The sequence below is a fragment of the Balaenoptera physalus genome, assembly GCF_965194825.1.
Source record: "Balaenoptera physalus genome assembly, chromosome: 5".
NCBI lineage: Eukaryota > Metazoa > Chordata > Mammalia > Artiodactyla > Balaenopteridae > Balaenoptera > Balaenoptera physalus.
The window spans coordinates 14,827,004-14,851,779 of record NC_138884.1 but is presented as its reverse complement, the minus strand read 5'-3'; the positions used below and the strand labels follow the sequence as shown (position 1 = coordinate 14,851,779).

Genomic DNA, 24,776 nt, shown 5'->3' with positions numbered 1-24,776 from the left:
TGTCTTTTAATTCACATGAATTGAAACATCCCAGATAGAGAACTGAAAACTTGGATTAAAAAAAAATTTTTTTTAATATCTTGCCGCTATGTTAATAGTGAAAGAAAGAGCAGAGGTGAACTCATTAAAGTTAACAGTAACAGGATGTTAAGCAATCCATTAAAATGAAACAAAAGATGGCTAATAGCTTCAGTCTGGTACCACAGCTACTTCTCTTTTTTTTGTAACTCACTGTGCCTATTAAATTATTCCAGTCTGTCATTCATTAGTAGTAGTTACCGGACCTCTGACAATTTTTCTGCTGTTTGAAGGATGAGGAAGAAGGGGGAGGCAGAAAGAGAGTACATCAATATTTTTCAAAACTCAATCCTTCTAGATCTTTCACTTCCAATCATAACAAGTTATACACTAAATGAAATTTAAGGAACCAAAGTAAATAAGTAAATAAACCCACAGATATGCCACTACTGATAATGTAAAAAACAAGGAAGATTAGAAAAGTTATATATATTCTCTGTGATTCTGAAAGGATTAATTTTAAAATATAAAATAAGGACAAGTATATAAAGTATTTTTTTATGATTAAGCGCTGTTTGAATATCCATCTGACCTACCTTTCACCTTGAAGTCGGCAGGGTAGTACAAGTCACTTTGCTAACCTGGCATAGTTTAAGATAACTCCAGTGAAGAAAGTCCAATTTCCTGATTCTCTCAGCCAAAACAAGCAAACTGAAGTTAGTTTGATCTAATAGCAAACTTTAGGGAACTTATCCATTTACAGCTAAAAAACCAGAACAAGAACCAGAATTTAAGGGAACTTAGAAATCACTCATGACCTCATTTTACAGTCAAGAAAATTAAGGCCCAGAAGTTTAGCAACTTACCCCAATTCATACAGTAAGTCAGTAGCAAGTTTATCTATGTTATGCAAAGAATTAATGAAATAGTTAAAAATCTTATTCATAGACTCCAACTCTAATATAGTTCATAAAGTTATTAGACATCAAAACTTCAGAAAGTTGTCTTCTTCTATTATTAGCTGAAATAATGTAATTTTTTAAATGATCCACTTAGACGGGGATCAAAAGCATAGGCAAAAAGCACTTGATATTAAAAAACAAGCACACTACTATTTGCCTGTTCTCCCAAGAGGAAAAATAATTTCAAATAGAATTTTTCATTGTCTAGTTGTAGCATTCTTAGAATCAGTGCCAGTTTCAGGGGGAAAAAATATTTTCCAATCTTTTCTAACAATAAAAGAAATCAAAATGAAATCTTCCATACCTCTATATTCATTAGATACTAGAATATAGTGAGTCAAGTCTTATTTTTTTAGGATATCAATGAGAGAGCATATGTTTGCTTTATTACATACCCCCAAATTAGACAAGATTGAAAAAAAAGTTCCAAAATAACCTTACTCAAGCAAGTATCTTTATCTAACCTTTTATTATCTAAATCTTATTTTAGGATTTTGAGGTTGGGCTTAAAGAAGAGGTCAATTAAATATATATATATAATGAACAGATATATAACAATAATACTTAATACAAAAAAATTCACAAAACAAAATTGCTGGTAACTTTGATTTCAAAAACAAACATGGGGGACTTCCCTGGTGGCGCAGTGGTTAAGAATCCGCCTGCCAATGCAGACGACACGAGTTCGAGCCCTGGTCCGGGAAGATCTCACATGCCACGGAGCAACTAAGCCCGTGCGCCACAAGTACTGAGCCTGCGCTCTAGAGCCCATGAGCCACAACTACTGAGCCCACGTGCCACAACTACTGAAGCCTGCGCACCTAGAGCCCGTACTCTGCAACAAGAGAAGCTACTGCAATGAGAAGCCCATGCACCGCAGCAAAGAGTAGCCCCCGCTCACTGCAACTAGAGAAAGCCCATGCACATAGCAATAGCTCAAAAAGTATTTGTGGAATAAATAAATGATGCCAAGTTTGAGAAATAATGCTGCTGCCCATCAAATATTTATTAGACACTAAAAGCACAAAACTATACAAGATGTCAAATACAAATAGTGCAAAAAACAAGGTCTTTGCTTTCAAGGAGTCTAGCTGGTGAAACACAGAGTAATTAGTTAATTACATAGGCAGTATTAGGTATGACTATTACCCAATTAGGTTTATTTGTATATGATTCATGGAATCTGCCTTGTTATTCCTGGTTATACCTAGTGTACAATTAAACGTTGAGTCGAATGGTATAAACTTGTCGTAAAAGTTTAGAGGGGAAGAAAATGAATGAGTTGCAATAGTAAGAAAAGACTATGGGTAGATGATGAGGTTTGGTACAGGATTTGTGGAGGTGAAGGCATGTATTGGCAGTGAAGAGGTGGGTGGGCATTCCAGATGAAGCAAATTTCATGAAAGGACAAAAAAGGCACGTGAGGGACAGTACGAAACCTACCTTAAATGGAAAGATGGTATTCGCTGACGAGTAGTGATGATCTGGGGAGGACAATCTTTCTTTTTTTTAAACTTTTGGCTGCACCAGGCGGCATATATCCCTGACTAGGGATCGAACTCTCGCCCCCTGGCGTGGGAGCACGGAGTCTTAACCACTGGACTGCCAGGGAAGTCCGAGGGGGGGGACAGTCTGAGTGTGCCTGGGTCACAGAGAGCCTAATCCTCTGAGCAAAGGGCTCCAGTCTGGAAGGAATCTCGCAGCACGTGCTACTGGTGCCCAGCTGGGTCCTCTGGAACCCTTCGACTGGTTTGGTACATCCAGTCCCAAAGGTGCCCCCTGCATTGCTAGTGGTTCATACCAGCAACTTCCTGTGGAAGCAACAGAAGCTACCTCCCAGCCTCTTCTGCGCTCCTGCACACACACACATTTCCAGGACAGCTGGTGGTCAACGACTAAGGAATGAAGGGGCGAGGGGACAAAAGCCCAGTTCCTTGCCTCAAGGCAAGACAGGCTCTATGGTACAATTCTGTTCCAAAGTTCCCTCCTGGGTCAAGCTGAGGCTAGACATCCAATGAGAGCAAACCCTTCCTCATCTCAGTTTCCTCTTCTTCCCAATCCCGCTTGACCTACTCCCCTTTAAGTAACATGTGAGAGAACTCTCTTGATACAGCATTTGCACATGAATACCATCTCAGGTTCTGTTTCTAGGGAAACTGGACTAAGACAAGCCTGTAAAGGCAAATACTAGATATTCATGAAGAAAACAGTTGCACAGAGGAAATACTGTTGTGGGTCACTCGGTTTGGAGGGAGAATGCTGAGCTGCTTGGCTGGTGACAGATGGAATAAAGAGGGTCAGGTGGCTGGAGGCCAACTAAGGGTGCTGTTGTTCAAACTCAGAAACAAGCGGGAGAAAAAATATTTGCTCTGATATAAGAAAGAGAGAACTTCAGAAGAAAATGGCTTTGGTGTAGGGAAGAATTGATGACAACTCTTCAAAGTTTTATTTTTTCCATAAAAAACAAAAAGTATTCCTTCAGTAGTACTGTCAATGTTATACCATGAATTCTCTTAAGTGCAAATCTCTTTTAGGCTGACATTCCCTAACACAAGAAGTGTTCAAAAACTTAAGGAGAATAACAATGAATAATAACAACAGGACTCGAAAATTCTCTCTCATAGTTTGAGTCTCTGAATATGCATATTCAGAAATACGAAGATAAGATTAAGTAGTATCTCCAAATGTTTATAACAAGTTGGTTTGTTAGATTTTGTATTCAAGTAGCTTAAAAGAATCTGTATTAGAGTCAGTAGCAGATTACTTAAATTGCAAATTCATCCGAACAGGGTAACATCTGGTTTTCATCTACTCTTATGGAACCAGAAGTGCTGTCAATAGAAAATAAGATACTGAGTCTTAGGTTGTAAAATAGGGAGCACAATGTGAAAACAAGTAGGCTACTATGAAAGAAATGATACACAGTCCAGAAAAAAAGATTATACCCTACATAAACTTTCACTTTAGAATTTGAGAAACAGCCCGACATCATCTGTATTTGTTTTGCTTTGTTGATATCTCAGACAAGTTAAGCTTCTTGACTTCTTGGTTCCCTTTCAAAATAGCAAAAATGCCTCTCAGTAAAAATGACTATTTTCACTTAATTAGTAACAATTTTTGTGTTACATGTCTAAATATATAGAACAGAAAGGATACTCTCGAAACAGGACTTTTTAGCAAGGTTATTTTTTCTCATTGATTACTTTTCTTTGCATTAAAATGTATAGCTAATAGCTTTCAAATTTTAAATACACATGACCTTTGATTCAACAGTTCCACTGAAAGCAATTTCACACACAGACACACACACACTTCCCCAAAAGAGAACTGGGCAGAAAGTCATGCTACAACAAAGTAAATCTGTAAGTCTAAGTTTTTCTAAATTTTTCCTATTCAGTTTTAAGACCAAATTGATACTCTTCCAGACAAGTACATATAATTTGCCCTGTATATATCCTTTAAATACTCCCAGGAGAGACTCCAAGAAAAAAAAAGGTTTCTTAGCTAAAAATGTTAGGAAGGTATGGCATGTTGGTCCCCTCTTAAAGACTTATAATAAAGACAACAATTTATGGAAGCCTATGAGATATTTTTGGGGGAAATGGCATTTTCCAAATTTTATGGACCAGAGAACACTTCTGTAATTATCAAAAGCAAGACTTGCTTAAAACCCTCCATGACCACCTGGTAAATGATAGCTACTTCCTTATAAAGCTAAAGGTTCAGAGCCATCATTCAATCACCCTCCCTCTATCCCCTCTTTCTCCTCCCTTCCCCTCAACCCAAGACACTGCAGTGGTTCTAACTTCATATTTCATAATAATCATAGAAAACTTTTTCATATATAATTCTTGGTCCTTACTTCCCGATATTCTGATTCCTATCACTATTTTTAACAAGCAATCCAGGTGATCTCAATACAGTTCAAATGTTGGGATGCTAAAAAGATCTGATATAGTACAATCAATGAGATGATTATTTTAAAATTGAAGCCAAACTGAGTTCAGAAAATTTGGACTTCAAATGAGTATATTAAAATTCTATTTTTCTACCCAGGGAAAGAAAGGGAAAAAGACAGACTAAGAGAAGCCAAATCATATCTTGAAAGAATACCCCTAATATACTGCCCAGAATATTAAGGCCAAGAGTTTTACCCTATAACAAGAACTCTTAGGCTGCACTCCATTGAGAAATTTCAGGAATTCTTAAACTCTTTGAAACTGCACACACAATCTTTATGCGTATGTGAATACATGCCTTATAATCCAAAGCTTTCACCAATTCTCATGCTGCTCAATTACCCAATTTAAAAGCCACTCTATTTTTTATTTACCTACCTGCAACAATGGCAACAGAAACTACTTCTTAGTTAACACCATGAATCAGACACACGAAGACACATTCCTCAGTGTTGTTTTCTCTCTCAGAGCCAAACAAAAAGCAATTTACCTTTGCAGAGTCATATTCAAAGAGCCTGTACAACCCTTAATCTTGTTCTGGGCTTCAAGATGAGTCATGCCATGTGCACTTATTCCATCAATGCTGAGAACCACATCACCAATTCTTACGTTTGCCTGAGATGCTTTGCCGCCATCTTTGAGCTGTAAAAAATATATTTCATTAGAATTGTCACTCTTTAAAAATAAACACAGGGCTTCCCTGGTGGCGCAGTGGTTGGGAATCTGCCTGCCAATGCAGGGGACACGGGTTCGAGCCCTGGTCTGGGAAGATCCCACATGCCGCGGAGCAACTGGGCCCGTGAGCCACAATGGCTGAGCCTGCGCGTCTGGAGCCTGTGCTCCGCAGCAAGAGAGGCCGCGATGGTGGGAGGCCCGCGCACCGCGATGAAGAGTGGCCCCCACTTGCCGCAGCTAGAGAAAGCCCTCACACAGAAACTAAGACCCAACACAGTCATAAATAAATAAATAAATAAAAAGAACGTGAATTTCTTTAAAAAAAAAAAAAAAACCTAACCAAGCCTGAGAATACTACCCAGACATTTCATTAAAAAAAAAAAAAAAAAAAAAAAAAAAAAAAAAAAAATAAACACAGATGAAAATTATACTTTTGTTATATCAAAAGAGAAGGATATTAATGTACTATTAGACAAAGTAATACAAATTATCTTGCTTAACAGGTAAAGTTAAAATTCAAATGACTTTCATACATATTATCATGCTTATTATCATACTTTCATACTTATTTTCTTAAATTCTTATTTGCTTTCTAAAAAACTGAATTGTCTGAGAAAAGGTCCCTGATAAGTTCTCCATTTCTTTACTGTATAACAGTAGTGTGTGATTGTTACAAATAAGGAAGAGAAGTAGGCAAGGCAACTATATTTTAGCAGAAAAAAAAAGAAAGTAATATGAATAAGGTATTTAATACTCTTTTAGAAATAATTTTTAAAACTCTTTAAACAGCTGTATTTTTGTTTGAGCACAAAGAGTAACACAGATGGAGGATCTACTGAACTATCCTTCCTGTTGAGTCCAATTCATATCCAGCGTTTGAGGGACTGAATTCTTTTAGATCACAGGCCCAAATATCTTTTATGCTGGCTGTGCTTCCTGCTCCAGGCATTTAGAACGAGGGGACGAAAACCAGTTGTGTCTGACACTGTCAGACTCTTTTGTGTACCACGATCTTTAATCCCCAATCTTTTTTCCCTTTTTACAAAATTTTCTACATGTTTACATTTAGTTTGATCTCCTTCAAACTTCATATGTATCTATTGCATTGCTCCAAAAGGAGCAAACAAATATAAAATGACAGTGAAATATAAGATGAAAGATGATGCAATTTTAATAGATACTCAGAAACATGGAACAAGTACAAATCAAAAGGAACCATTCTAATTAAAATGACAAGCTTAGAATTCAGTAAGTACAAGCAGATCACACTGAATACTGGGCTGTTGGAAGACAGGTGAGACTAGGCCCAAAAAAGAAAGAAAGAAAATAAGCACTATTTCTCTAATACTTAAAAGTGTAGATTTTATGCAGGGATGATGAAAAACATCTGGAAATGGATAGTGGTAATGACTGCACAACACTGAAAATGTACTTGATGCAATTAATGAATTGTGCAATTAAAAATGGTTAAAATGTCTAACTTTTATAAGTATATTTTACCACATTTTTTTTAAAACTAACAAAAACTAAATATTTTAGAGAACATTTTACTAAAATTACTTTTTGATTAAAAGAAAAACATCCCTCAGCAAACTGAACAAGGGCTGAATGTCAGAATTCATAATCTGGAAGCAAAGCAATAAATACAAGTGGATATTGTATACTCAGATAGGTTTTGATTACCATCAGTTGTCAAATTCTTTCCTTAAAAATAATGATCAAGGCAGATCAATCCTAGTGTACAAGAACAACTCTTTGGATCTAAAATCAAGAAAACAGTATTGACTGCTAGATCCATCCAGGCAGCGCCCATGTCTGTGCTTCTCCCCAACTGCCCTAAAGCTAGAAGTGTGCCTGACACTATAGACCTTCATAATATATACTGAATGAATGGATGCCACATATTTATTATTTAACACTGGCAAAATCTATGGTTTGTTTTAAAGTGCAAAGTTAGGAAGAACTAAAATTTTAAATAATTTGAAATTTATCTCATTTAACATATAACTATCAAATGATGGACATAGTTCTTGAAATTAGTAAGAAAAAATATCTATTTGAGCAAGAATATGTAAAATCTAACAGACACAAAGTGTAAAATAAAAGATTTCAAACCTTTCAAATGAAATATTCTCTATTATATACATAGTACATAGAGTTGACCCTTGATCAACGTGAGTTTGAACTGCGTGGGTCCACTTACATGTGGATTTTTTTCAACAGTGAATGCTATAGAACTACATGATCTGCATGTTTGTATACGGAGGAACCAAACTATATATATGGAGGACAGACTACAAATTACAGGCGGATTTTCAGCTTCGCAGAGGGCCAGTGCCTCTAATCTCCAAGTGTTCAAGGGTCAACTGTAGTGATTCCGTTTTCATCTTTGTACTAATGTGAACAAACAAAACAACTCCTCTCAGCTGCCCAGATATTTAAAGGTAAGAAAAATTAATGAAATGTTGACAATAAAGAAATAAATTTCCAGAGTAATAAAACAGATTAAAATTTAATGCATATCAAACTTATCAGCACAGCTATATTACACACATGTGTATGTATATACCTACATATAGACACACTTTTTATTATATATTATATGACTGACGAAGTAATACCAAAATGCAATGAAAATTAAATAAAGTTCATTTTGAATTCCAGGATCATAGGATCAAGAAGAAAAAAATTAAGACAGAACTTTATTAAGTATATTTTAAAATACTATATAGACAGATATATTTATTAAAATATGAAAGTAATGTATGCGTGTGGTGGGAGTAAGAAAAAAGTCTTTAAAAATAATAATACCTACATTAAATACTATGGTTTTACTGTATTAAAAGCAGCAGATAAGAATCCGCCTGCCAGTGCAGGGGACACGGGTTCAAGCCCTGGTCCGAGAAGATCCCACATGCTGCGGAGCAACCAAGCCTGTGCACCACAACTACTGAGCCTGCGCTCTAGAGCCTGTGAGCCACAACTACTGAGCCCGCATGCCACAACTACTGAAGCCCATGCACCACAACTACTGAGCCTGCACTCTAGAGCCTGTGAGCCACAACCACTGAGCCCACGTACCACAACTACTCAAGCCCACGCACCTAGAGCCTGTGCTCTGCAACAAGAGTAGCCACTGCAATGAGAAGTCCACGCACGGCAACGAAGAGTCGCCCCTGCTCGTTGCAACTAGAGAAAGCCTGTGCACAGCAACGAAGACCCAACACAGCCAAAAAAAAAAAAATTTTTTTTAATTAATAAATAAATTAAATAAATAATAGGTGTGGACTGTCTTAATAATTAGTATTTCTTTTTTTATTAATATAAATATTAAAGAAATAATTTAATTTAATAACAAATACTAACTGTTCATCTCTCCTGCACAGAACTAAATTGTTCAAACTGTGAAGGACATTTACAAAGAAAACAACTCCTAAAGCTAGCAATGCCACCCACTTTCCATGGGACTTACTTGTAGGGTTTTATAAAGATTATGTGAGATAACAGCTTAATAAATGTTAGCTATTATTATTATTATTCTCCTGATCTCAGATTACTAATCCAAGAAATGTGGAGGTTGTACTGGATGATGTCAAAGGCCTTCTAAGGTCCCTTCCAGTCTTAAAAGTTTTATCTATCTGTGAACTGTCTATACAAAGGTATAACTCTAATCCTAAAATAAGAGTCATATCTGAATGGTAGGGCAAAGGAACATCTATTCCCTACTAAAATAAATGAATGGAAATTTGAATCCTGATAATAAGACAAAAAATAAACATAATTTATCCTAGATTTTGTTTTAGCCAAGAAGGGCATCCAAAAAAAAAAAATTTCTTTTTTTAACCAGAAATAGAACACAGCTAAATTACCTACCTCACCATTCTTCACATAAGGTAGCCTTAAAATAGAAACACTGAAACCTATGGGCATTTGCTCAAAATGTACCCACAAAAGCAATTTAAATACTCCCAGTCCAGTAATATAAAGGTAATGAACAATTAAGAAAATAATCTAATATTACTCAGCCATAAAAAGAAACAAAATTGAGTTATTTGTAGTGAGGTGGATGGACCTAGAGTCTGTCATACAGAGTGAAGTAAGTCAGAAAGAGAAAAACAAATACCGTATGCTAACACATATATATGGAATTTTAAAAAAATAAAATAAAAAGGTTCTGAAGAACCTAGGGGCAGGACAGGAATAAAGACGCAGACTCAGAGAATGGACTTGAGGACACGGGGAGGGGGAAGGGTAAGCTGGGACGAAGTGAGAGAGTGGCATGGACATATATACACTACCAAATGTAAAATAGATAGCTAGTGGGAAGCAGCCGCATAGCACAGGGAGATCAGCTCGGTGCTTTGTGACCACCTAGAGAGGAGGGATAGGGAGGGTGGGAAGGAGACGCAAGAGGGAGGATATATGGGGATATATGTATATGTATAGCTGATTCACTTTGTTATAAAGCAGAAACTAACACACCATTGTAAAGCAATTATACTCCAATAAAGATTTTTTTTTTTTTAAGATGTTTTTAAAAAAGAGAAAATAATCGAATCAAATCAAATGTCATACACTAGATAAAACGTGTCTTACTCCTTTGTTGCAGCTGCCTACTCGATTCTGAGAGCCTATGATCTCAAGATGTTCAAATCCAACTTCTCAGAATTACCTATCTTTTTAGGCTTGCTTTTTACTCTGCCACTCTTATTTTCAAAACATGGAGCATAGAAATCATATAGCCCCTGTGAATTCTGCCGTTTCCCTGAGTACCACATCCAGGGAAATTACTAAATTTTGTTGATTCTTCCTTTCCTCTCCCATGCTAGTCCATATCCTGATCATCTGTCACCTTGATCTTGCCTGGTGCCTACAGTAAGAGTTTTCTAAAGACCTCCTTACCGCCAAACTCTGCATGTTCCTTGCCCTTTCCTCCATCTTACTGTATTTCCATCATGTCAAATATTTATAAAATGAGGGTGGGGGCTTCCCTGGTGGCGCAGTGGTTGAGAGTCTGCCTGCCAATGCAGGGGACACGGGTTCGAGCCCTGGTCTGGGAGGATCCCACATGCCGCGGAGCAGCTAGGCCCGTGAGCCACAACTACTGAGCCTGTGCGTCTGGAGCTTGTGCTCCGCAATAAGAGAGGCCGCGATAGTGAGAGGTCCGCGCACCGCGATGAAGAGTGGCCCCCGCTTGCCGCAACTAGAGAAAGCTCTTGCACAGAAACGAAGACCCAACACAGCCAAAAATAAATAAATAAATAAATATTTATTTATAAAATGAGGGTGAACAACTTCAAATATTTTCTGCTTCCTACAGTGTAGAATAAAGCTGAAGCCTGAAATAGAAGCAATCTATAATTAGTCATCAAGCTGTTTCCAACTTCAAAACAAGCGCCATAAGGTCAGGGATCATATTTTATACTATGTTCTCAAGAGCCTTGAAGATTGTAGGTACTAGAAAAACAGATGATTAAACCACAGTAAATAAGAAATCAGTAAATCTATCCATCAGTTTAATATGTGAAATTCTGGTAGAAATATACTTAATTCACCAAAGAGAGAAAAATAGATTCTAATCTGAAAATGAGAATCTTCAGTTAAACATTAGGCTGAGCTAACCTAAGAAAGGTCAAAAATCAAACTGTATTTTCAGTAGAACAAAGTAAATCCATTTTGGATAGTTAGTTACTATATTTTTCCTAGGATTTCCAAAGAGATGTCATAACTCCCCTTGGTACTTTTTCTAACAAGTATTAGGAAGAGCTTAATTGTATTTAATCTCAACCCTTTCTCAATCAGTTATCAGAAATGTAAACAAATGCTCATCGCCATCTGTACAATCTTTCATGTTATTTGAACTGTCAAACTCCTGTTGGTCTACAGTTTTTTTGAGCTTACGAATATTAATCATCTTGGGTTTTTTGACATTAACATATTTTCTAAATCTCTAACCATCTTTATTATTCAATACTCAGGCTTTCTACTCACTATTTAAACTAAAGAGCAGGAAGAGCCTAAACGAATGCCAACAGGAAAGGCCCAATGCACAGAAACAAATGTAAAGCTTGTTAAAGGTGGCATCTCATTGAAAACTCCTATGAGCTTTCATTTATTCCCAGAACTACTTCCTCAAGGCATCCACTCAATAGAAAGATAAATTTTTTGCCTTAATTGGGTAGGATGTATCACTCTTAGGAATTGTGAGCAGCTAAGAAAAGACTACAAGGTCACTCATTATTTGCATAGTTCATTTTTTCCTTTGTTTTTTCAAGCCTGAATAGTCTGCATTTGTTTGAAGCAGTAATAACCTCTGTCATGAGTAAATCTTGTACATACTATATGACAGCCATAAATGTGTGTGTATCTCATAAATGCACAATGTGTAGGAAGGAAGCAGTCATGGGAGGCTCCTGAGTCAGCTTCATTATACATCAAACTAATCACAAGCAAATGCTTCTCCTTTGATCTTTAAATACATTTTTCAGTACTGTTGTCCAGTTTTCCATAAATTTAATTGTAGCTGTATGCATCTTTAAAAACACTGCTTTGTGGTCTCACTTAAGTTGCAAGCAGACATGGCTGCAGATGTCAGAACTACCTCTGAACTTCTGTTTACTGATGCAGAAACTAGGACAACTGTATGCTCTTCAAGAGAATGGTATCTTTACTGAGCCTCCCCATTGACTTAGATAAGAAAGGATCTAATATCAACCACCTGTTATCAAACTACGCCATCAATTCACATGGGCTGGACATCTACCTCAAGCACCTAAGGGCAGAGAAGACAACTTTTCAAACTGACCAGTCAGACCTGATTTTTCCCTTCCCTCCTTAAAGGAAGACCAAACACCCCTCTTCTCTTCCCTCTGCTTCTCCTAAGCCTAAACTTTCTCTTCACTTACCAAAAGAGCTTGATATGCCACCGAATCAGAACCCCAGCTCCCCGTGTCCTCCTTCCCTGCTTACCACTATTCAAGTCTGAATTTTCCAAACTCCATTCCCACAGGATGGTGGCCTCAAGGTCACCACTTCCCAGGACAGTCTGGCCACTGTACCAAAAGGCCAAAGGATAAGAATCAATAAGGTGATGTTGGTGAAGAAATCTTGAACTGGGGGTCAGGGAAGGGCAGGAAGGAAAGAAAACAAAAGAACACATGACAAGGGAGGGCACTGGGAAAAAGGCAGAATAGGGAACCAAGGCCATGAGCGAAGAAAGGGTCATGAGATGTCCCTGGTTTGGGGTCCAGGCCTTCTCTCTGGGTGTGTTGTACATCACCGTGCACGTGCACAAAATAGTGTAAATATTTAACAGAACATCAAGATAGTAACTAATTATAGAAGCAAGAAGATCTTACACTTTGATTGAATAACTAAAATAACCTAAATGACCATAACTAATAACTATGATGCAGAGCCAATTAACTCACAGTAATATTTATGTATGTCATCAAACATGTCATTATCTTTATTGGACTCAAGTAAAATTTATAACTAAACCTCTCCCAAATGCTTATTAGCCTCTATACAAATGTGTGGTTCCAACAGTATTTTTTCTTAAAACTTTTTAACAAAAGGAGAAAGTAGTACTATGTCTTTAGAAAACTGCATTGAAAGTAAAATACTATCTTAAGATAGCATACCACTTAGACGAGGATCTCAAAGACACACTGAAGAGAAAATTTGTCTTATCCATAAAGAAGTAAACTACTTGGGATTCATAAGGAGTTACAGCTATCCCTGTTAAACTAACCCTTCCCCATAGCTATTAACTCTTAAGAGGCACATCATAGAAGCAAACCAATAATTGAACTCATAGCAAAAACCAAACAAAATCAAAGAAAGCAGTATAGAGCTTTCATTTTTAAAAGTTAGAACCCAGTATGGCAGATATCATTTTAAGTAAGTCTAACTGCCTAAGCTTTCTCTCTAAAATGAATATTTAACACAGCTGCTATACTGTCTGCAGCCTTTTCATAAAAAGGCAAAATGTTTAGTCATAGCAGTGACTCCAACACTGAAACCTCTATCTGTCTTCCCTTGGAAATAAGCCAGCAGTTCCAAACCTCAGAACAGGTGCCAGCAATAGAAATGATTTTTTGAAAATATATGTGCCCAAGAACATTACAGAGATCATTTTATAATACAGATAACATTGTATTAGTCAGATGTTTACTGAGAACAATTTATGCTGGTTCAAAAGAACTGATATTAATCCGATTAATAAGATAAAGATTGGTATTAATCCTATTATATGCTACAGGTAACAAACAGAAGACAGGTACCTATATAATAAGCCACTGCCAACGTCCAGTTTTCAACCTTCTGCATATTTTCAACAAATATGGAATGCTTGGAAATGTGTGACCCTAACGCCATGGGTATGACAGGAATGCCATCAGGCTTAGTAAATGTAAAAAAGGAACACATAAATATGACAGCTACAGAAAGAAACACTAACAGAAATTTCCCATGTCCAAAAACCATGGGAACTAAACCATGGGAAAAGAAAAGCTATTGTTTTTCTAACAGTGCCGTTACCAAAATTCAGAGAAATACATATACCAAAAAAATTATATCCATCTTACCAACAGGATCTTCGTGAGGCAGAGGAAAGCACAGAGAAAAATCTCATTTTAAAAAATACCTAATTAATGGGCAATCTTTAATTTTGCTTTAAAATGTATTTTCTAGTAGTACCTACTGTAGAATAAAAAATACGAATCCAGTTATGAGCCTATGGTTGAAAATATCTAGGTGTTTATCTCCCACATACTTCCCAGAATACTATGAATATGATTTTTTTATACTACCACCCCCCAAAAAATACCTAAGACTAAATGAGCATTATTCCAAAAGAGAGAACTCACAGAACTTGTTTTCCTGCCAAATGATGAATGCTACCCAATTACCAAGAAATACCACAAATAAAGAAAAATGGCCAGAGTTTTCAGCCACCAAAGTGAGAAGAACACTGAGAAGTACTAATTTTTGTCCAAACACATCCTTCAAGGCTTTTTTCAAATCCCAATTTATTTACTACCACTCCGGTGCTTATTAATCTGCCCTACGTTACTACACTCAACACTTAAAGGTGTTCTGTCTTGCACTGTTTATTGTTATATAGTGTTGGCACCTCCACTGGCCTACAAATGTAACTCAACTACATACAAAATGTCAATCTCTGGCCTGGATGTCTAATGTGAATGTGCCCCTTTAAAACTGCAGGCTACTTTGAATTCATTTGAACACCTCTTTTTGTGAAATAAACTGACTTGGCTTTCTGTAGGTCAGAATAGGGAGATAAAACAAGCAATCACTGATATCTCTCAGTGAGTATGTTTGTAAAATCCTGACTCGTGGGCACTGGTTACTTTAACTATGGGCCTTATTTTTTAGCTTATGAGTTAAACAGTAATCCATTTTACCCAGAAGTCTGAGAATACACCTTATATGGTAGCAACGAAGAGAATAACTCAAAGTGTGTGTCATTATGCCTTACAAAACCAAACGGAAGTGAGGGTGATTACTCCTCTTTCCTTATGTAGCCACTGAGCTACCTAGTTCAAAACATATGTTGCTCTGCTAATATGTTTGTTCTAGTAGTCTAAACGTATTTCCTTGATGAGTCCTACTTAATCGAAACATCTTTATTCTTCTCTACCAGTGACCTAATAAAACAGAAACACGCCTTCTTAAACTGCAATTCACTATTAAGATGCCACATAACATTTTCATTCAGTTAATCCATATGTGTTTAAGCCCAGAGATTTAATGTGCTCTGTAGTTCATGTGTGAATATAATTCTACCAGAAATGTGAACAGTATGGAGGTTTGTTAAAAAAAAAGAGCACATCCACAAACATCTCAAAATCAAACAAATTTGTTACTTACGGAGAAATTAGTGTTTCTATGCAAGTCCATTCTATAATAATAAGGAAAATGGTAAGAAATGTCAGAGAGCTATACAGGTTCAAAATGAATTAGTCAACTCTAGTTTCCCTGAGAACAGATTAACGCTGAAATTCACACATTTCAACCCTCCCTCCTCTTAAGGTTCTTTTCGATGATGAGATGAATCTCCCTCAAAATTGTATGCAAACTGTGTGCAAGTATACATGTATTTTCCACTGAGTTGGTCCACAGCTTTCCCCAAATTCTCAAAGGCATCTATGACCGAAAGAAATGTTCCGAACTAATGACTTAGTGAAATCTTAGAACACTGTTTCTCAAAGTGTGGTTCCGAAGCCACCAGCGCCAGCATACTTCAATGACAAGGGAAACAAATCACAAGCCCTTCAAAACCCACACGCTAAAGACATTTCAAAACAAGAACAAAAATCTGTTAGCATCAAGAAAATTTAAGAACTCAGAACAGAATGAATGTGTATTCAAAGTGGTGCAAAATCATGACTTCACATGCTAACGGCAGATAAGTATAGCTTAAAAAAGCGGGGACTCGCTTTTAAACTTTTAAAATCTTCATAGCATAAATCACTAACGTCTAATAAGGGTCTCTATTCCAATGAGGCACTACATTCAATACTGAATTCTGAAAACAGGTATGGCCCTTCCCCTCATCTACCGTTTTCTACTATTTAACTTTTCCCACATGTATTGCAACTCCCCAGAAAGCAGTGCTCCTCAAACTATCTGTGGTGGAAGATACCATCTGTGGAGAAAGATTTCCCCCCATTTGCCTTTAACCAATTCTTCTGTAATCTACAATAAATTACGGAAAAAACAAAATTTAAAGAAGCCACTCAAAATATAAGACCAAATTCTTTATCATCAGAGTCAATAGACATAAAATTACTCTGTCAAATGACAGAAGTTTCTAGATACTTACTCTTCATTTCTATCCTTATTTCATCTCAAACTGTAACTGACAGTTTGCTGATCTGAAGACCAGCAAGGAGCCTCCTTCTAGGCAAGAACTACATCTTTTATTTCTCTTCAGGTTCATTGTACAAAGACTTAAACATAATACACAATAAACATGTGATGACTCACCACACTGGAAATTAAAGGTATTTAGTAAATAGGCTATTATTTAATAATTTAACCCATTTCCGTTTTTTTTTTTTTTTTGCTCTTATGTTAAACAAAGTAATGAATAATACTGTACATTTATTTTGGCACACTCATCTGACTTTTTCTTTAGGAATTATTTCTAAAAAGGTATGCGCATATAAATTTTTGATCCGCGACACTAGATTGCCAGCAAGAATATTTGCAGCCATTTACAATCCTGCAAACTGTGTGTGAGAATGTCCGTTATCCACACCCTTGCGACCTTAGTTTTATAAAAGAAACCTGAGGGTAATTCTAGCTCTACCACTAACAAATCCTGTGACCTTGGGCAAGTCATCTACCCCTCTGGCCTCATTCTGCTCAGCTGTACAGGAGAGTTGGATCAAATGTTCTAGGGTCCCTTTCAACTCTAAACCATAATAAATATTTACACAGAATTTACAACCTCTCATTAGTCTAAAGTCATTACAATCAGTATCCATTACTCAGGCACTGAAATGAATTTTGTATTATTCTCCAATTACTTCATACATATTACTCTTATTTCTTCATTACAAAACACTAAAATGGCAAACATGGGTGCTTTTCAAAACCCTGAAACTGTGTCAACATCAGAAACTCAAAAGGTTGGATTTTGGAGCTAATTAGGAGAGAAGAGAATCTAGCTTATCTACTTTTTCAGATCCCAAATGAGTTTTTCTTTTAGAATGAATTAGCCTAAATGACAAGAATCTTCTTTCCACTGGTAGCAGCGGAGCCCTCTGGCATTTAATGCTGAGTTACGCGTTCATTCATACTGAGTGAGTGCATATGGACCAGATGCTAATGACTATAAGAGTAAATTATTAGGCTAATGGCGAAACCAAATACTCATTCATTCCATCATTTAACAAATACTTGCCAGGTGTCTATTATGTGCCAGGCTATTCTAGACACGGTGATACAACAAACAAAATGAATCCATGCCCTCGTGGAACTTTACGTCAATCAACTGGAAAAGAGAAAACCAACATATAAAAATGCAGATAACTAATTAAATGTCAGGCATACAATAAAGGGCATAGTAAGTGACGATAAATAACTTCAGAAGAATCTAAGTCCACAAGTTGCTTCCACATCAACGCATGTGGGTGTTCTTCACGTTTTCATTGCTTAGAACAGACTGCTTACATTTACAACTCTTACTCCTGGATACCATACTGTTCCAAGAAATCCATGCTTGTCAACTCCTGGTTCCTTTCAGTGTTGTTTCTACCATGCCCTTTCTCTCATCCCTTAAAGAAGATGGGTAAGTCTTCACTCCATTCCCATCTCTGGAAGTGTGATCTCAGTTTTCCTTTGTACATCCGTAGCCTTTAAGAACTAAGACTCATCAAAACTTGGACCCAAGGATTTAACACTTCTGTACATGAATTATTTTATTTATCCCGCTTGGGATTTGTTGAGGGGGAAAAAGAAAAAACAAAACAAAACAAAAAAAAACCCTGGGAATCCTTTCCTTCCAGCTCTCTTTCTTTAGGTCGGAACTACTACCAATACACCTTTATGGGTCTCCTGTGCCTTTTCCTGCCATCCTAGGTTTATTTTTCTAGCCCAGGAATCCAGCCTGCACAGTTGGCTTTTATTGAGACGGCACCAATTGTTGGTAGATCACGTCTAGCACTCGGGTCTCTAGTCACAAAACACTGATTTACCCTAGATGCTTTACTCCCTCCACAGAAAGCAAACACGTGATCACAAACAGCAGCTACACATGAAAAGGAAATGTTCTTACGTCAGTGCCACTATTTTTTTTTTTTTCCTTTTTTAAACTAAGAGTAAAAGGGACTGTAGCAACACTGAAGGATTCTTGTTTCAGTGCGACTGGTGTGCCATATGTGTCTGAGCTCTGGGCAAATGGGACTTGGCAGGGGTCAGGGTGCTGACAGCCGTCAGGGAAAGTCTATTAAGCAATGTCACTGTTCCCAGTTGTGCAAAGCCTGCACAGAGGGAGTGAGGGAGCGGAAGGGGCCAAGATTTTGGTTGCCTGGTAGAATACGCCTGAAGCATATCGTCTGCTGTTTCATCTTCACCCTGTTTCCCACTTACTACATCAGCACTTCGATGAATCAAACCACCTCTTCCCTTCACAGTAAGAGCCCAGGGTCACTTAACTATAAGGATAGGACTAAAGCCATTATTGTTAAAGAAAGCAAGAATTTACTGGCAGAGGTTACAGGTAAATCTAGTCTCAGAGCTTTTCTTGTATAAATCAAAAATATCAGTACTACCAACTGTTGATCATTCCTGAATGATGAAAGACCAACGTCTTACTTAAAAGTCTTTGAGGTAAGGTATTGAGTTGGCCAAAAAGTTCCTTCGGTTTTTAAAGTAAAAATAAAAGACACATTTTTCATTTACACCAAGAACTTTATTGAACAACGTATCCACCCTTTTGTTCCATTACCTTCTGCCATTTTTCAGGCAACCTCATAATTCCATCTTCCCAAAACTTTTTATTTTTTTGGGCAAAGAACTGTTCCAGGTGCCTTTTACAGTCTTCCAGGGAGTTGAAATTTTTTCCATTGAGAGAATTTTGTAAAGACCGAAATAAATGGAAATCTGAAGGTGCAATGTCTGGTGAATATGGCGGATGAATCAGAACTTCCCAGCCAAGCTGTAACAGTTTTTGCCTGGTCATCAAAGAAACATGTGGTCTTGCGTTACACTGATGGAAGATATGCGTTTTCTGTTGACTAATTCCAGACGCTTTCCGTCTAGTGCTGCTTTCAGTTGGTCTAATTGGGAGCAGTACTTGTTGGAATTAATCATTTCGTTTTCCAGAAAAAGCTCATAATAGAGGAATCCCTTCCAATCCCACCACAATCACAACATCCCCTTCTTTGTATGAAGACCGGCCTTTGGTGTGGTTGGTGGTGGTTCATTTTGCTTGCCTCACGATCTCTTCCGTTCCACAACATTATACAGTATCCACTTTTCATCGCCCGTCACAATTTGTTTTAAAAAACAGAACGTTTTCATTACGTTTAAGTAGAGAATCGCACGCGGAAATATGGTCAAGAAGGCCTTTTCCTCTTAACTTACGTGGAACACAAACATCAAAGTGATTCATATAACCAAGCTGGTGCAAATGATTTTCAACACTTGATTTGGATATTTTGAGTATGTCGGCTATCTCTCGCATGGTGTAACTGTTTTCAGTTAATGTCTCGATTTGATCTCTATCAACTTCAACTGGTCTACCCGACCGTGGAGATCGTCCAGCGAGAAATCTCCAGCATGAAACTTCACAAACCACTTTTGACACGTTCAATCAGTCACAGCACCTTCTCCATACACTGCACAAATCTTTTTTTGCGTTTCAGTTGCATTTTAACCTTTCTTGAAATAATAAAGCATAATATGCCAAAAATGTTGCTTTTTTTCTTCCACCTTGAATATTGAAATGGCTACACAAAATTTCACCAGTTTTGATAAGTTTTTTTAAAAATTCATGCTGATATGACAGCTGTCACAATACAATCTAACAAAATTGTTTCGAATAAAGTTAAAGGCAACTAAGCACTACTGGAGCCATCTTTCAGAAACAACAAACGAACTTTTTTGGCCAACCCGGTAGTTGACATAAATTCCATTCTTTCAGTGAATGGTTATTGAGTACCTGATTATACCAGTGCATAAGGTATCTTGCATGCATGTATGTGTGCGTGTGTGTGTGTGTGTGTGTGTGTGTGTGTGTGTAAGAGACAGAGAGAGAGTATGTGGGGGAGAGGGGGCAGGAAAGGGGAGGTAACAGAGTTATATTTTTAATTGTTAGAAGTATGTGAAATTAACATAATATTTATAAGACTAACTATCATTTATTGAGTACTCACCACATGCCAGGCACTATGCTAGACACTTGTTGACCTTCTCTTTTTACAAAACCTTCCATTTCCATATGCAAAATGACAAAGATCAGATAACAAATGAAAAATGTCACATTTGCTCTTCCATCTCACGGGTTAACATCTTGCCTTAAAATTTCTTCGATATATGCAAACATCTATTCAAAAAGTTAAACGTTAAGAATACATTTCCAAGAAAATCTATCTGGCAAACCCCTGGTTAGCTTAGGTATTATTCTCTGCTAACAATTATTGTAAGCCATTTCCCCAACTTCCAAGTAAGATGGAAAATAGCACACCATATTACAATATTATTTGAGTTAGAAAACTCTTACTCTGAAGTAAAAGCCTGTAACTAGTCCGTAAGTTCTCCAGCAACACTGTTCAACATTATAGACATACACTAGAGACCAATGTGCTCACATGTAATGTCTAATAGCTCAGAAACACTCAGGTGAGAAACATATCCCTTGCAACAGATTCTTTAACCACAGGCACACTTCAGGGACTAAAAACTGTTCTGGCACAAAACCAATGGAATAGAAACATAAATTTTTACTGAGAATTCTCTGAAGAGTTACAGCAAGTTTCAAGGGTAAAGATTTTCTCAGTAAGTATTGTGGGGTTTTGTTGTTGTTGTTGTTATATTTCATTTTGTTTGGAAGCAAGAAGGGAGGAAGGAGAGACAGTAGGCATTTTGCCCTACCAAAGTGATTTGCAAACCAAAAACTTTTCTCCTTAAAGCAATGTAAAACACACAAAAAACCCAAAAACTGGCAGACGTGACCCGGCCCCAGATGAAATGGATGTTTTAGTATATTTATTTTCTTCACTCAAAATCTAAAACTATATTTAAGTATTTAATTAAATAAATGAAATCTTTCTTGATTTTCACTTGATAATTACTCCACAATCATAAAAGAAATCAGCAACAATTTTTTGGAATAATTTGAGAAGGATAGGTATTATTAGCAAGGATGTGGAGAACAGGTAACCCTCCTGCACTGCTGGCTGGAATGTAAAGTGGTGCAGCCACTATGGGAAACAGTATGGAGGTTTCTCGAAACATTAAAAATATAACTATAATACAATCCAGTAATTCCACTTTTGAGGATTTATCCAAAGAAAATGAGAACACTAAGTTGAAAAGATACATGCACCCCCATGTTCACTGCTGAAAACTGAAAAGACTGAGTGTATATGATAGTGGACAAGAATTACTGTGTTCTACAAAGCAGTGATTCCCGTACTCAGCTGATCAAAATCTCTCAGGGCACTTTTTACAAGTATAGGTGATGGGGACTCATTACAAGAGATTCTCATCTAGAAAGTCTGAGTGAGGACCCAGGAATCTAATAATCCCCTAGGCAGGAACGAGGGTCCGTGGGTACAGGTTCCAGAAAGAAAGATTTCAATTCTCAGCACAGATAAGGGCTTGGAAACATTCAGATCATTCCAGAAATGAAATGGTTTCCTTGCAAAGTAATGAGATTCCTATTTCTGGGTATGTCTAAGCACAAGGCAGACAGCCACATGCCACGGGTACCGCACAGGAGATACATGAACCTGAAAATGAAAAATAGAGTAAGTACGCAATAAATTACCGGTGAGTAAACGGCCAGATGCAAGAAACCGTTACATAATTTTAGTCACACATTGTAAATGGTCTTTCTCCATGAGAGTAATATAATCATGAAGTTCTGATTCTCATTACACATCAGTCATCTCAGTCAGATTGCAAAAATTTTTTGTTTTACCATAGCAAGTGCTAGAAAATGAAAACTGAGTTTCAATCTAGCTAGCGTTCAGAGAAACTGAATTTATATTATTAAAATAAATAATAAGCATAGCTTCAAAATAATTTCGAAAAGAAGTACAGTAACTTTCTGTTAAACTGTGACGACACTGGTAAATGGAAGAAACGAGAGAGGGGGAGGTTTCCTAGGCCAGAAAGAATTGATTATTCAGGGTACTATAAGTTATCTCTACACTGAATATTTAAATTGTCCCATAAAGATGTAACAGTAATCACTCCAAACAGGAATAAAAAGATGCTGTGTGAGCCAAACGCAGTCGATTTCCCTATCATTCTGTATAGAATAAATATAAACTCTCATATTAAGTAACTAGATGTTAGACAGTCAAAATCACAACCTGCAGTTTAGGAGCTCACAGGAACAAGCAAAAAAGTAAAACCATAAAAGGGGTAGAACTCCGAGTGGTCTGGAGTTAGATGTTCAAATGACCTTTCTTGAGTGTTTGATAGATAAGAAGCAAGTCTCAGACAGCGAAGCTGGTACAGGTAGTAAGATGTTTGGGCCTTTTAAAACAGGACTGTTGTCAGATTTTGAGTGGTTTAATTGGTAAGAAAAGAATTTCTTCTGGTGGCCAAGTGACAGATACAAACACCTAGGAGGAGAAACTTGGCAGATCTCTAAAATAAATTCACATCTGACCTGGACAATATTACTGCTATTTTTGTCCCAATGTGAACTTGCACCATCAAAAACACCTTCCTTCTACATGATGAAAGGCTACTATAAAACAATATTATTTTGGGAGAGATCAGTGAAAAATACCCATCTTAATTAAAAATTCTACCGGCTAAAGAAAGGTTAAGGAATCCTCTTGTAGTAATAATTTAAATACTGAATTAATATTCAAGAAAGTTATTTTTAAAAGGAAGTACACCCACACTGAATGCATCTCTCTGGAGCTTGTTGAGCTATTTAAGAAAATAAGTGGCGGGGGAAGGGAGATAATTTAGACTGTATAATCTAAGGTGTCTTGCCACTAACAATATAACTTTCTATGCCTGTTTGTGACCATTGGTTCCATGGGGAGATGGGAAATAACTGAATAATTTCAGAAATACCCAACATCTGATACATCTAATACCTCCGATCTTGAAAACAAAAAGATAGCCACTATCACAAACTTCTGTTTGTTGATTTAAAAATCAACAACAAAACTTTCAAAATGGTAAAGTAGGAAGGAAGAAATCTGACTACATGCCCATCCTACAAAATACTTGGCTGGTACTTACACCAGTGACAACACCCACACAGATATCTATTTCAACATGCTGCCTGGTACAGGCTTGATGCTGATAATACAGAAGAGGAGGAAAGGGGAAGAAACGTTGCAGAGTTAGATGGTATTCATTCATTTAACCTCAGAAAGACACGATAAAGCACTAGCATTCCTAATCTATGAGTGAGGAAACTAAGACAGAGAGTTACTAGTCTAAGGTCACAGAGCTAGGAAGTCACAGTGCTGAGGCTGGAACCCAGGCAGTGTGATTTCAAGGTCCATCCTGTGACCCCAGCTGGGCTGCCCTCCCACCCGACACATCACCTGTCACTCTCCCTCCTGAGATAACACACTGTACCCTCCAGCCAAATGTACACATTTTACTCTTCACAGTTTATTCCCTTAAATCCCATCTATCTGTCCCTCCAACTTAGATAAACTAGGCTGGATAAAGCAGGAGGGAAATCTCTCTCCCTTAAAGTTTAGCTCTAAACCGTTACCCTGATTAACTCTCAGGTATCCAAAAATAGGTATCCATACATCACACAAGTTAAAAAAATATATATATTCCTCAGTCAAAATTTCTAACCATGCAGACCAAAAAGGAAGGGAAACTGAGGAAGCTGAAGATGAGAAGACAGGAGGGAAAAGGAGGGGAAAGAGGGAAGAGAAAGTAAAGGAAGAGAGGGAAAGTGGCAGAAAAGACAGGACCCCCTCCACCCAATCTCCTTTCTTCATTTTAAAATCAGTTCTTTTACTGAGCTAATCTTACTCCAAAATCCAACTCATAGGCTCACCTAGTGGGGGAGACAAGGTAGCCTGCCCAGTTTCTGCCTTCCAAGATGGGGCAGTACCATATTTCCTCCCAACATTTTAATTTTGGTAGGAGGATCTTCCCCAAGATGCCCCTGATGAATGATGACAGAAGCCTCTCTCTGAGGAGGCTGGTGAGGTAGGAGTACGATTGATCAATGAAATATGATTGATCAATGAAATAATATAGAGCACATCTCCTCAAAGCATCTGTGAAGAGCCAGTTTTTAAAAAAATCTCCAATCTGTTTCAGACCAATACCTTAATAAAAATACAACAAAAAAATTATCTGAAAAATTAATTTTAAAAGTGTATAAAATAAAAGTCCCAAATTTCTACTACTAGATTCAACAGACATAAAATCACTGGGTCACCAGGGGGAAAGGGGTGGAGGG

General features: G+C 37.2%; 1 protein-coding gene across 13 annotated transcripts in view; it reads right to left on the bottom strand.

Moving 5' to 3' along the window:
- PDLIM5 (PDZ and LIM domain 5) overlaps positions 1-24,776 on the bottom strand; it is a 208,580-nt gene that overhangs the window by 138,652 nt on the left and 45,152 nt on the right. For all 13 annotated transcript variants that reach the window (XM_082461748.1, XM_082461742.1, XM_082461751.1 and 10 more), the window contains exon 3: positions 5,430-5,581. In XM_082461748.1, the coding sequence (XP_082317874.1) occupies positions 5,430-5,581 (152 nt within the window). The remainder of the gene's footprint in view (positions 1-5,429; positions 5,582-24,776) is intronic.